Source organism: Pseudorca crassidens, chromosome 19 (assembly GCF_039906515.1).
Source record: "Pseudorca crassidens isolate mPseCra1 chromosome 19, mPseCra1.hap1, whole genome shotgun sequence".
Classification (NCBI taxonomy): Eukaryota; Metazoa; Chordata; class Mammalia; order Artiodactyla; family Delphinidae; genus Pseudorca; species Pseudorca crassidens.
The window spans coordinates 31,121,736-31,137,219 of NC_090314.1; the positions used below are offsets into that span (position 1 = coordinate 31,121,736).

Sequence of the window (15,484 nt, forward strand, 5' to 3'; positions counted from 1 at the left end):
TTTGAGAATGATCTGGAGGGTGATAGTTATGATAGCATGGCAGTGAATGTTATCACTCAGGGAGAGCTTGTAGAGAAGGCAGCGGAAAGGGACAAACTTTGGGGAACCTCCCTTTTCCCCCATTTAAGGAGTAGAAGTGAAATTAAGTCAAAACAGCGTAAATATTCTGAGGGTAGATGAGATAGTGGAGTATGAAAAACCTAGGGAAGAGAAAGTTTCAAGAACAAATGGCTTGAGCAATGTTATATGTAGCAAAGTGGTTAAGCAAGTTGATGAGAGGCATTTATTTTGTCAAATAGCAGGTTGTTTGGTGACACTACAAGTAATTATTTTTGAAATGTGGTGATGGGAGGAAAGATACGTAAACCAGATTATAAGAAGTAAAAGGAGTAAGCAGGGGAAATGGAAGGGGAAAAAGGGGAATACACAGAAATTTTAAGGAAAGGACGTAATTGGATGGATTCGTAATGGAAGGGTTTATCAATAAAATTAGACTGAAACAGAGGTTGTTGTTTTGTTCTGTTTAAAATGAATTGAGGCTAGGAAGGTGGCCAGTGCAATAGTGGCTATCCAGAATTGGCACAAGTCAAATAACTTAAAAATTATGATGATGGAGCACAGTGAAGGGAGAGTTGAGGTCAGACTTGCTCAGCTCAGTGCAGTGACTTTCTGAAGTATCTCTTGATATCTCCATAGGAGACGTGAGAAAGCAGAGTAGAAATGATTTATAATGTTATGTACCAGGTATCACAGAGGTCAAGGGGCCTGAGGGTCAAAAATTATATCATGGGAGCCAGGCAGGAAAGGAGGATAAAGTCCAAGAACTGGAGGTATATTAGAAAATAGGTATCTGTCTGGAATCATTCATGTTAAATAGCAACAATGTATTTATTTCATTTGCTGCTTGCTTAGTTGAAGCATATTTGGAAAGTCACTGGGTACAAAGGGGCTTTTCAAAGAATTCACAAGTAATATCTATGGCCAGTTTTTTTCTGTTTAGCCCTAAAATAGCAATAAAGTTATAAAACTTTTTTTTTTAACTCATGGTGTGTTCTATGTCTGTCGCCTAGTGTTTTGCCTCCCAAAATGGTACCATGGACTCTTTTCTGCATGACTTACCTTCATTTTAAATGCAAAAATTTATGATTACATCCCTAAAAATCCCAATCCATAATTTATCTTAGTTAATTATGATAGCTCTGTTATCTAGATTCTCATTTAAACTCCTGAATTGTTTATTTTTACTTCTTAAGATAACAAAATAGAATAAGACCGTCTGAATGTATAGTAGCAGTGTTTCCCAGAATGTGCTTGGTAGACATTAGTCCCACGAGATACTACAAAATAAAGGAGAGTGTGTGTGTGTAATATGGTTGGAAAACTTGAGGAAAACAAGTCATTATGTTACCTTTTGGGATATTCAAAATGCTTATTAGCATATCAAAGCTACTGGAAGCCCTGCAGGAAAGAAAGTTACTGTTTTCTAAATCCTGCATTTCTCTAACTTATCTGACCTACAAGGACCACTATCACCATCACCATCACCCAGTTATGCTTTTATACAAATCTAATTAATATCCTTTGGAACACATTTTGGGAAATATTGCTACATTTGAAATTGTATTTGGAAGTAACCTAAAACAGTGTAAGAATGAATTCTGTGACTACTTATGAAATAGAATGACAGAGACAGATGAAGAATATGAGATCATGTTATTATGGACAATGGCCATAGGTACACAAAAGCAAATGTGTCAGAACAAAAGGAACCAATAATTTTAGGAAAAATATTTCTGCAAAAACTTGAGGAATGACCCCAACTTCTGTTATTCTAAGACTTGGAAAGCAAATCTGAGTTTATCATATCCATACCACCATGATTTTTTGTTGAGCAGTTAGTAAAAAATCACAGACTAATGTCAGATCTCTGTGGGAATCTTGGAATGGCCACTTACTAGCTGTGAAACCTTAGGCATTTTACTAACCTTTTGAGCCCATTCCCTCATGTAAAATAGACACAAAGTTATGGTAAGGATTTAATATTGAATATATACAGTCCTTAGCAATGTATCTGCACAAAGTTCCTAATAAATGGTTGATATTATTAACTATTTGTATTATCTTTTCCTACTCTGCATTCACCTCTCCTATCTGAAGGGCCCTGCTTTACAGCTCATACTTATATAGCAATCACTTTCTCTATTTGGTCCTATAAATCATATTTTCTATACTTTATTTTTAGTTCTATTATAACTTCTGCATAGAAGATGGCTATAATTAGACTTGGATTTTTATCTCTGATAAGATTGCCATTTTTTTTACCTTATAATTAACTGTCAGAGTTCAAGCTAGAAGTAAGAGAAATTGTCATTTCTGCTATTTTTTGTTGTTGTTATTCACCTGTGCATGAATTATTAATACTATCTTCAAGACAGTTTCTGTGCAGGAATCTTTTTAAGCCACTTTGGCTGTTACATTATATTTCATTTAGTTAAAACAATAATAGGCATAATCAATTAATGTACTTTACTGGGTTCCTGTAAACTATCTTGGTTGATAATGTCCAGCATTTTGTTAGCCTTATATACCATGTACTTGGTGTGGACATCTTTATGGAGTAGTTTATGTTGATAACTCATAAAGTCTTTTTAATTGAAGTATAGTTGATTTACAGTATTATGTTAGTTTCAGGTATACAACATAGTGATTCAGTATTTTCCAGATTATATTCCGTTATAGGTTATTACAAGAATCTGGGTATAATTCCCTGTGCTATACAGTATATCCTTGTTGCTTATCTATTTTATATATAGTACTTTGTATCTGTTAATCCCTAATCCCTGTTAATACCCCTAATTTGGCCCTCCCCCCTTCCCTCTCCCTTTCAGTAACCACAAGTTTGTTTTCTATGTCTGTGACTCTGTTTCTGTTTTACATATACATTCATTTGTATTATTTTTTAGATTCCACATGTAAGTGATATCATATAGTATCTGCCTTTCTTCTGACTTATTTCACTAAGCATAATATTCTCTGTCCATCCACATTGCTGCAAATGGCATTATTTCATTCATTTTTATGACTGAGTAATATTCCATTGTGTGTGTATACACACACACACACATATATATATATATATAAACACATACATTATAAACACAGTCTTAAAATTTGGACTTTAAGGAAAAATTATATTGTTAAAATAAGAATAATAAAAATGAGAACAGAGTGTATATATCTCATAATCATCTAAATTCTGTATTAGTAACAAAAATATAAGGATAAGCTTAAATGAATTAAGTTACCCCAGATTATTTTAATATTCTCTTTTATCTAATGAAATGACTCCAAAGTAAGAAACTGAATCTTGTTATTGGAATGCAAAAGCCTAAGACTCATCAAAAAGGATTTTTATGTTCTCATAATTAGTATCTAATGTATAACTTTTCTCTTATATTTTAATGTTGACAGCTTCTTCCCTGTGATTCCTTAGAAGCAGATGAAATGGAAAGGCTTAAACATGAAAGAAATGATGCCTTGGAAGAAGTGAATACACTTAAGGTAATCTCCAATTTAGCTTCCTTATATTTTCTTTAGAAAAATGAAAAGAAAGAAAATTACCTTCTGTTGAATTCTGCAGTATCGGGGCTTAGCTTTTTTTTAAAGAATATTAATATCAAATAACTTAGCACTGAATGTTAATACCAAGTAATTTGATATTTATTTCTTCAGCTGACCTTTAGAGAATTAATTTTTTAGTTCACACACATATTTATATTTCACAATCTCCATCTAAGATTCAGTGTGAACAGTGGTTTTTAGTTATCCCTTCTGATCTAGCTACTTTTCACCCCTGTTTTTTCTTACGCTGATGGCAAGAATAAGGAGCCAACAAAGATTAGATGAGAAGCCCACATAACAAGCCATGACAGTTTTGGATCCTCAGATGTTCATTGGGAAATACATTTTCTCCCATGTTCATGGGAATGCTTCAGGGACATCTTGTTTCACTAACATAATTTAGAATTAAGGCAAAGTGATTTAAGGGAAATAAAAACACAGTATATCCCAAATATACTTTAAGATTTTGGTTCTGTTTATATGTCTTCATTTCATGTTTAGTAGAATATTAAATTTACATTATATCCTAAGTTTTACAGAAAGCCATTATATTTTTCAAATCTTCAAGAAAAGCAACATAACTACTTGATTTACCATTAATTCACCATAGGAATATATTTTTAAATTACTTTTAATTATTTTCTTAAATAAGTGAAATTCTATTATTTGTTTAATTTTTATTAAAGCAAAATCTTTACACCAAAAAAAAAAAAAAAAAAGAAAGAAAGAAAGAAAGAAAGAAATTTCCTTGCTACCTTAGTTTTTAAATTCTGACCTCTAGAGGAAGCCATTGTTTAACATATCTTGTTTATCCTTTGGGAGACTTTCTCTATGTAGCCAATCATATGTTTAAAAATACATGTGTATATATTTTTTAACTTTTACAAAATTGCATACACACTTTTTTACAACTTGCCTTCTTTTTTTCTCTTTGTTAGCATTATATCTTTGGTTACTTTTCAGGTTAACATATACAGATCTACCTAATTCTTTTTAATGCCTCTCCTATCATCAAAAGGTTCTATTCTAGGTTATTTAACCAGTTCTTTATTGATGGATATTTAGGCTATTTCCAGTTTTCCATTATTAAAAATAATTCCATCATAAGTAGTTTTGTAGATGTATCTTTGGGCCGTTGTGCAAATTGAATACATTTCTGAAAGCTGAATTGCTTTTATCAAAGAATATGGATGCATAAAATTTTACATGTTGCCAAATTCCCTTTCAAAAGATATTACCAATTCATGTTACGTCCAAATGTAAGCATTTTACTACTAAAGGAATATTTTATATTTCTTTTTACATCTTTGAAACCACTATCCACATTTTTTTGTGTAACAAGAGTTAAGATGAAAAATATAAATTTAGTTTTAAAAATATATTGACAGTAGTTTCCTCATATTCTCTTAGAAAACATCTCCAGGGTTGGTTACATTGGTAAGACAGCATTTTTATATAATTTACTCTGCATAAGTCATTGAGTCTTACAGTTCATCAGAATTTTCTGAGGCTCTCAGATCTTTTTTATTTCCCTAATGTTTATCATTGTTAAATTTAGTGATATTTTCCTGTTTTTTATTGGAATATCAGTAGTAATTATTAGAATTTTAATTTAATTTAACATTTAAACAAAGTTTTCCTGAGGAGCTATTCAGTAAATCAGGATTCACATTTAAAATTTTTGAGATGTAACTGAGCATATCCTACTGTGACAAAACGTAAAAGCACGGGTGAAATATATTCTATATTTTATAATTTCCTTTACCTGAGAACCTATCTATTGGCTGAGAACCACTTGTTTAACTGTAGAAAAGATTGTACAAAGCAATAAATATTTCATTTGAGATAATGTTTGCACTTTTGAGTTTTTCTGCTTGTATTGATATTACACACACTCACACAAATAGCAGAGGTTGTTAAATGAAGTTCATGGAGTGTGTAGATGGTCTCTCATCACTTCCCATTATCCTGTGACATCTCTATTCTTCATGTCTGATTTGAGGTACAAAGAAAAATGAAGCCAAGAAAATTTGATACCAATGGCTAATTTTTATTTTGCAAGAATGATTTTTAAAAGTGCCATGGGCCTCATTTAACTTAAAGCCTTTCTGCAGAGTTCACATTGCTACTGCTTTGCAAAGCTGAATGAAAATAGATATATTTTCCATTTACAGATGCAAAAAACTAGGACACAAAAAGTGAAGGTGACTTGCATAAAACCCAGGAGCCAGCAGTTTCTTGACTTCTGGTCTGTGGCAGATTCATTAGATTGCTATATGATATTCATTGTCATGTACTTTCATTTCATCTGTTAGACAAGAATGAGCTGAAGTATAACAGAAAGCGAATTGCTTCCTGTAAACCCTGCAATGCTGCCATGAATATTTACCACTCAATATAATCTTCCAGCAATTCCTCTGCTTGGATTTATAGTAAAATGGTTCTTAAATTACTCTTAGTATCTCTGATTTGATCAAAAACATGTAGATTTATTTATGACATACTTAACAAAATTGAACATTTTAGGATATTTGCTCAACTGAATTTTAAGTTCAAAGATTTTAATATTTGATTGACATGCCTAATGTTATTCTTCCTTAGTAACTATTATTTCATATTTTGGTTACACCAGTCATATCTTCAGTTGTACGGATAATCTTCCAAAAATAAACTAAATTAAGAAAATAATAGTTAACCCAGTTTCATAGTCCTCTTTAGTATAGTAAGAGACGCTCTAAGTTGTAATAATAATGCTCTTCAATTTGCAAGCTCTTTGGCAATGATAGCTATTACCCAACATTTAGTTAATATTTATACATTCTGATCCTGATTGACTTATTTTGGACCTTGGATTTTGAGGTTTTAAAAAGCAGCTAACAGGGAGTCCACTGGTAGCTAGTGGTTAGGATTCCGGGCTTTCACTGCTGTGGCTCGGGTTCAGTCCCTGGTCAGGGAGCTAAGATCCTGCAAGCTGCATGGTGCCAGACCCCCCTCCAAAAAAAGTGACTAATTATAGTAACAGAAAATATGTTTACATCACCACAATTATACTGTAAATAACTAATTACTTTTAGATGGTATGTGTAAAGCCAGAAAAATGACTGGGAACTACATTTTCAAATTGTAGAAATTGGATGTTTGGGGAATTTATAAGCTTTGAAACAAAGCCCTAAATATCATACCCATTGATACCTTCATAACAAGTTATTAATTCAGTGGTTTTTAAATATAGGAAAAATTATTTCAATCGGAAAGGCAAAGGAAACAACTGACAGAAGAACTCCAAAATGTGAAACAAGTAAGTGTATGTATTGTATATATGTGTTTTGTATATGTGTGCATAAACATATGAGGTATAATTACAAAGTATTGATGCTGTATAATATCCCAGAGCTTACAGATGTAAACGGTATAGTATAAAATAGTATAGATCTTAAAAGCGATCACTCATAGGGGCTGTACCCATGCTGAATTCCTGCTACCAAAGGAAATGTTAAAACTCCTCTTGGAAATTGCTTTCAAAGGCAGATATCTATGGACTGAAATGACCCATCTCATTGCTTTTCTCTTCTTTTTTTCTTTCTCTTTTATTTTCCCTTTTTCTTTTCTTCTGTTACTCATACTCATCTTATTAAAGAAAAAACAAAACAAGCAAAAAACAAAAACCTCCAAAGCAGAGCATTTTTTAATTTTATTTTTTAATAATGAAAAGTAAAAATTTGGGATTTCCCTAGTGGTGCAGTGGTTGAGAATTCGCCTGCCAATGCAGGGTACACGGGTTTGATCCCTGGTCAGGGAAGATCCCACATGCCGTGGAGCAACTAAGCCCATGCGCCACAACTACTGAGCCTGCGCTCTAGAGCCTGCAAGCCACAACTACTGAGCCCAAGTGCCACAACTACTGAAACCTGCGTGCCTAGAGCCCATTCTCCACGAGAGAAGCCAGCGCAATGAGAAGCCCATGCACCACAATGAAGAGTAGCCCACGCTTGCTGCAACTAGAGAAAACCTGCACATAGCAATGAAGACACAACGCAGCCAAAAATTAATTAACTAATTAATTTTTTAAAAATTAATTTTCACTCTGCATCATTCTTCAGAGAATTTTAAGTAACTTACAGCAAAAAAATACAACAGCATCATCATGAAATAGAGATACAAGTAACAAACAAATAAAATATTAATAAGAGTAGGAAGTTAAGAGACCATTGTTATAGATCAGTGGCAATCACCTGATTTTGAATCTCCCCCACATTATCCTCCCAGAAAACATAAAATTTACAGAGCAAAATAAAACCATACAGGACCCATACTGGTTTCTTTTGTTTGTTTGTTTGTTTGGGGGTTTTTTTGGCTGTGCCACTTGGCTTGCAGGATCTTAGTTCCCCAACCAGGGATTGAACCCAGGCCCATGGTAGTGAAAGCACTGAGTCCTAACCACTGGACTGCCAGGGAATTCCTAGGACCCATACCTTAAATATGGCTATTGGACAGGGAACACCAGAACCTTCAAACTACATACAAATAGTTTAAAAATTCCAACAAATTCTTGCAACTTGCCTGCCACTGAAACCTGGCGTACAAAGAGCAGAGGAGTTACGGCTTAAAAACTCTGAAAAAGAATAAGGAGAAACAGAGCAATTAGATGAAATACTACAAATAAAATCACCCCCAGAAAGAGAAAAATGCCACTATTAATGCCAAAATACTGAACAGAGGCCAGGTTTTTGTGGTTCTCAGGACTTGAGAAAGTGTGTGCAACCAGAAGTGACAGCCTTCGAGAATCATTGCTTCTGGGGAAGAATCAAATAGAGAAGGGGTGGTATCCCTTGGAGATTAGGAAATAAAGAGAAACAAGGAAATAAGAGGGGAAAATTAAGGATCTTGCAGAAATGAAAGAGAAACAAGACATACCAAACCTCCTCTATCTACCCTCCACTATGACCGTCAACAACATGATCCATAAAAGAAATTGCACAGAAGAGGGTGCTGTTGAACTAAGAACTCTTTCTATGAAAGAAAAAGGAATTGGAAAAAAAAAAATCTGTCCCTGTCATTACAAGACAACTGTAAAAATCAGACAATATGAATTAAAGCTTTCCTCCTAATGAAAACTCCAAACAATTCAACCACAAAGCTGACAAAAACTGTAACACATCACTGCAAACTCAATTTAATATCGTCAAACAAGCATTTGGCATTAAGAAAGAAAAGCACCTCAAATCAGAAATTTAAAACTGACTTAGAAAATGACACAAAACAGGAATAAATGAAATGAGAGTTGATAAAACTTAGGAAACAAAGAGAAGAAAAAGACAAAATGATACCAGAAATGAAAACTAAATTACAGGTTTCCCAAGGAAGAACATAATCAAATAGAAAGGCATTGAAGAAAACCAGAAAAATAAGAATGAAATAAAGAAGTAAAAGATTTTCTTAAAGAAGTAAATCAAAACAACTGAACAGCACTAATATTTAGAACTATAATCCAAGAAAACTTTTCAGAAATAAGAAGACCTGACACTGTTAATGGATAGTGGGGAAATTTGGCCTGGAAAGATCAATTATAGGACCTATCCTAGTAAAACTAGTAGACTTTAAAGATAGAGAAAAAAATATGCAAAGTGCCTTCAAATGAAAAGGTCAAATAACTTACAAAGGCAATAGAATTAGACCAGCATCAGCCTTCTTGATACAACATACAAAGTAAGGCATTAGTGGAGCAATATTTTCATGAAACTAAAGGAAAGAATGTGTAAACCAAGAATATTGTATACCACCAAGTTGACTCCCAGATATCAAGGCCATAGAAAAACAGTTTAAAATGTGCCAGTATTCAGAGCATAATGTACACATGTAGTATTCCTGAAGAATCTGGGAGAGGTGAGTTTCACCCAGCCAAAAAATGCCTGGGATAACTTTGACAAGAATTTCCAAACTGTGAGCATTTCCTATCTGTTATTTTATAGCTGAGACTAAAATGAGAGTGAGTTCACAGGTAAAAGAATAATGTGTAAACATTACATGTCTGACAAAAATCAAAGATGCAATTTTATTTTTAATGAGAGGAGAAGGGAGAAAAAAAGGGAAAATAGCATAAGATCATTCTGTTGTATGAGTAAAATATAATAGTCACTGAATATTATTTAAAACTGACACCAAATATTAAAAAGATGAGGTAAATATTGAGGGAATATCAGGCACTTATAAAAAGCAATAATACAAATGTAACCTGTAGAATGAAAATACACATCTTCCTAATTACCAAGAGAAATCTTTTTAAAGAAGTAAAAGGGACACATGAATGAAGAAATGCAGTAAATATACACAATAATTTCAACAAAAGACAGTATGACAAAATTGAGACTGAACATAATAGTTATCTTAATTAACATAACTGGGATTAACTCACCTATTAAAATGTTTTAGGAAAATATCGTTTACCAAAACTGACCTCAATAGAGATAGAAAGTTTAATATACCAATTTCCATAGAAGAAATAAAGTTACCAAGAAGCCACCCTATAGAAAAGGACCAGGCCAAATAGTTTCACAGGGGAATCTAACCAAACCTCTGGCAATCAATCTCCCATAAATGGCTTCAGAGTATTAAAAAAAAAAAAAAAAGAAAAGAAAGAAAGAAAATATACAAATTCTTTTCTGGGAGCAATTATAACATTTGATGCCTAAACCTGATAAAAGTAGCACAAAAAAAGAAAATGCAGTTAGACTAGAAAGACAACTAGGGACATACGAATTGGAAAAGAAAAAATAAAGCTATCTCTGTTTTCAGGTAACATAATAGTAATCCAGAAAACTCTAGAGAATCAATGATAAAACTAACTCATTGGAAAAATCCACAAGCCAGCAAGATATAAAATTAATATGCAAGGGACTTCCCTGGTGGGCAGTGGTTAAGAATCCGCCCACCAATGCAGGGGACACGGGTTCGAGCCCTGGTCCGGGAAGATCCCACACGTTGCAGAGCAACTAAGCCCGTGTGCAGCAACTACTGAGCCTGTGCTCTAGAGCCCACGAGCCACAACTACTGAGCCCGTGTGCCACAACTACTGAAGCCTGTGCCTAGAGCCCACGCTTCGCAACAAGAGAAGCCACTGCAATGAGACACCCGCGCACTGCAATGAAGAGTAGCCCCCACTCGCCGCAACTAGAGAAAGCCCACACGCAGCCACGAAGACCCAATGCAGCCAAATAAATAATTTTTTAAAAAAAATTAATATGCAAAATTCAATTGCATCCATATACACAAACTATAAGCAGAAGTTTTAACAGTTTAGATGAAACCAAAAATTATATAGAAAAATGGGTAAAAAACATGAACAGACCACTCACCAAAAAGTTATAAAAAGGTCATATGAAACATGAAAAGATATTCAGTCTTTCTCATAATAAGAGAAATAGCAATTAAATCTACATTGAGACAGGACTTCCAGCTTCTAGTACTGAGCAAGACACTTGCAGAGAACATTTTCCAAGAGAACAACTCTAAAACCTGGACATTACACACTAAGCAACAACCAAAGGAACTGGAACATGAACGCAGAGAAGCTGCTCCTCTGGGAAGCGGGGAACTATGTGAACTAAATTTCTTGTTCCCAGTGTTTTAAGCCTGGAGCTAACAGCAATCTGATACCAGTGGAAATTGACCCTCACTTGGGGTCACTTGGTATTTGAAAACATTCACAGACAATTCAATGAGGAAAAGCTGCTCATTACAATACATGGTGCTAGAACAAGGGAATATTAGTATGAGAAAAATTGAATCTCAACCACTACCTCATTTCATATTCAAAAACTACTCTGAATGGATTACAGATCTAAACGTAAGAACTAAAACTTAAATTCCAGAAGAAACTTTTGTGACATTGGGTTAAGCAAAGTTATCAAACCATATAACTAAAATTAGTAAATTTTACTATTATATATATAAATTATTCCTCAGCAGAGCTATTTTTTTTTTTTAGATATGCCAGTACAACTTTTCATCCATCAGATTAGCAAAAATTCAGAAGCTTGACAGTGTGCTGTTGGTGAGGCTGTTTCAAAACAGGCATCCTCATACATTGCTGGTGGTAATGCAAAATGGCGTGCAGCTATGAAGGAGAATTTGGCATTTCTAACAAATCTATGTATGCATTTACACTTCAACCTGGCAACCTCACTGCTAGGAATTTGCCTTGAAGATATACCTTTAATAATATTAAAATACATGTGCACAGTATTTATTGTGATATTATTTGTAATTAGGAAATATTGGAAACAACCTTCATCTCCTAAGCATAGGTGATTGAATGGACTATGGTCCATACGTGCAATGGAGCTCTATGCCGCTGCAGGAGAGAGAAGGAAGATCTCTCCTCAGTAGTACAAAGTGATTTCCAAGAGATACTTTCAAGTAAAAAAGAGCAAAGGATGAAAGAGTATATATAGTATTATCATTTATAAACAAGAGAAATTATCATGTGTATCTATTTATCTTTACAAAAAAAACCAAAGGAAGGATAAACTACACAGCAATGAAATTGGTTATCTACAACACGGGTGGGCACAGAGTGGACAAGATGCAGGAGGGAATGACACCTCTCGGAGAATACCTTTTTATGTAATTTTTACTTTGGGGGACATGTTAATATTCTACATATTTTTAAAATATATAAAGAAATCAGGAAAGATGGGAAAGGGAAAATGAGCTTAAAACTACAAGCAAAGTGAAATAAATTAATTCATTTGCATGTCAAATGAATACCATAAATATACCAAAGGAAAACAAAAGAAAGAATCAATTTCAGTAACCTATGAACACAGTATTTATGTTCAGTGTTTGACAGGTTGGGTTGAGTTAGAAAAGAATTGCAAACAAATCCCAGAACTTTTATAGTATGTTTTGTTGTCTTGTTGTTATTTTAGAGGTGTGGCCAAAGCCATTCTGAAACAATTTTAAGATGTAATATAGGTCTCAGCAAATGTGTTGATTGTTGTTGAGAGCCAGAATCTCAATGAAAAAGCAAAGACATTCAAAGCAGAATGAAGGAAGTCAAAAAAGAATCCTGTGGATGTACTAGAATTGGAGGTATCATTGTGAATGCATCATTTCTAAAATATATATGTGTGTATGTATGTATGTGAATATGAATAATACATGCCCATATATATATGTATGTATACACACACACGTGTGTGTGTATATACATATATATATATATATATATATATATATATATATATATAATCCTAGCTCTGACAGCTGAAAGAGCCAAGAAGCAGACACCCCAATAGCAATGAGCATATAGCATATCTAAGTACCCATTTCCCACTAATAGGAATCCAGGCTTCTTGGAGAAATGACTGATTTCAGGGCCAGGGGTGGGTAAGTACAAAATGAGCCTGAAACATCTTATGCTAGAAAATAAGGAAATGCCCAAAATGATGGGATCATGTCACAAGGAACCAGCTTGAAGGGCCTTCCACTGGCCAATCTGGAAGTACTTGAGCACCAAAATAATTAAATACAGTAATGAACCATTGAAAACATTGTGATTCATGAGTCCATACCATAGTAAAGAGATGAATTAATTAATGAGGAGAACTGAGGGCTCTTTCTCATTATAGACTGTTGAGTGCTGACTGATAACTACAGTTATCAGAGAAGCTGCCAGATTTGGGAAGTCAGCATTTTGCATCTGTTTCAGTAATGGCTGGATCAGACGCAAATCATAAAATGCTAAATCTAGGGGGCATTTTTTTTTATGAAGAGCAGAACATTTACATATTTACATGGTTTTAAAGTGGCTTTTTATAAACTGCTTATTAATTGCAAGGGGAAAATAGTAATTATACAGTAGTGAAATCAGACAACTCCTAGACTGGTGCTAAAAATGGATATCACCAGTGAAGAACAGATGGGCATGTATGACTTCAAATGTGATACCTTGAAAAGGACGCAACATCAGTTATGTAGCATTATGGCTAAGAATGTATGAACCTGAATCTGGCCATGAGGAAGCATCAGACAAACCCCAAATGAGGGACAGCTTTATTTTTTTTAAAGGTGTGTGTGTGTTGGGGGTGTGGGTGTGGGTTATATTCTTCGGAACTGTCAATGACATAAAGAAACAAAAGAATGAAAAGGAAGGGAAGGAGGGAGAGAGGGAGGGAGGAAGGAAGGGAGGGAGGGAGGGAGGGAGGGAGGAGGGGAGGGACATAAGAAAGAGATGGACAGGGGAGAGAGAAAGACAGACAGGAAGAAAGAAAGAGAGAAAGGATGAGGGAGGGAGGAAGGAGAGAGGGAGGGAAGGTCGCAGATTAAAAGAGGGTAAAGAGACATGAAAACTAAAAAAAAAGCTGATCCTACACTGGATCCTGCACTGGAATGGGGAAAATGCTATAAAGGATATTATTGGGTCAATTAACAAAATTGGAATACAGATGGTAGATTAGATAAAAGTATTGTTTCAATGTTAAATTTCTTAAATTTGATAGCTGTACTATGGTTGTATAAGATAGCCTTATACTTAGGAAATACTAACGTTTGTAGGGGTAAAGAACCATGATGAGTGCAATGTAACTCACCCTCAGATGGTTAGAAAAAATTGTGTGTATATATATTTCTATACATATGTGTATATAAATATGTATATGTATGCATGTATGTGTACATATGTATATAAGTGAGAGATTGAGAACATGCAAAATCTTGGTAACAACAACCTTGAAATATCAGTGGTTTACAAGAATACTTTATTTCTCACTCATGGACATGGCAAAAGGGTGAATCTGTGAGTTGGGTAAATTTGGGCCAAGGATATAAAGATGTTCTTTGTACTATTCCTATTCTTGTATCCCTTATGTACATTTGAAATTATTTCCAAATTAAAAGTGTTTAAAAGTCCTCTATTTTTGTCCAGTTTTTAGACCCCCATTTTATTAAGTTTTTTTGTACTTTGATTGATATGCCTTTTTAGTTCTGTATCTTCAATACTTGCATCAGTTTATATGGCCAGGCCGATTTACATTTTAGTGTTTCTTTGAATGCTCAAAGTGGACATTTATAAATCTTCTTTGTTAATTTTTACATGTAGAATAAATTAAGGGGTAGGGTTTTTTCTATTTACTTAAAATTTTGTTTTCTCCTAAATGCTTGGATCTTAAAAGCTTTAGAATATCAAGCATACTTAGTAAAGTAAGGTAATATGATAGTATAAATGTATATAGCACGAAGTAAGCACTCAACAAATGTTAACTATTATGGTCATTATTATTAATAATAGAAGAAGTAATATTAGGTGTGGAGAAAGAGGTGGAAATGATTTGTTTTAACGATTTGATTTAGAGGAAGAAAACCTAATTCTGTCTGACGGAATAAGGAGACTTTTATTAAAGAGAAGGTGGACCAGACATGGAAAGGGGATAGCATTCCAGGCAGAGGGTGCAGCATGAAAATTGTGGTATGAAAGGGAAAGTCTTATCTTGAGAGTCAAAATGGGCCCTCTTTTGTATGCTAATTTTACTATTACTTGTTAATATGTTTGTAGCTAAAAATGTGATGATAATGTCTGTCTTATAATTTGTTCCTAGTTCTTTAGCATTTAAGAGCCTAAAACGATCAGTAATATAGTAAGTTCCTAAAAAATAATAGTTTTGATTTGTATTCTTTTATCTTATCATTATTAAAGGCCTAGGAACATAAGGGAAACATGGAAAGATGAAAGCATTAGGAAATAACATTTGGGGGCTGTGGGGAGGTGTTGTGTTGGGGCCAAAGCATATAGGCACTTGAATACCAATCTAAGATTTGAGGCAGTGGATTGCCAGTGAAGATACTTGACAAGAGGAGAAGAAAGATC

At 34.0% G+C, this 15,484-nt stretch overlaps 1 protein-coding gene across 9 annotated transcripts in view; it reads left to right on the forward strand.

The window, feature by feature from the left end:
* STXBP4 (syntaxin binding protein 4) overlaps positions 1-15,484 on the forward strand; it is a 193,437-nt gene that overhangs the window by 79,329 nt on the left and 98,624 nt on the right. For 7 of the 9 annotated variants that reach the window (XR_010937457.1, XM_067715611.1, XM_067715616.1 and 4 more), the window contains 2 exons: positions 3,472-3,561; positions 6,854-6,919. Coding sequence is in view for 8 of the 9 variants with exons in the window: in XM_067715611.1 (XP_067571712.1) it covers positions 3,472-3,561; positions 6,854-6,919 (156 nt within the window). In the remaining variant the exon portion in view is untranslated. Of the gene's footprint in view, positions 1-3,471; positions 3,562-6,853; positions 6,920-11,605; positions 12,718-15,484 lie in introns of those variants that run through there. The other 2 variants (XM_067715619.1, XM_067715614.1) reach the window with 2 other exon arrangements.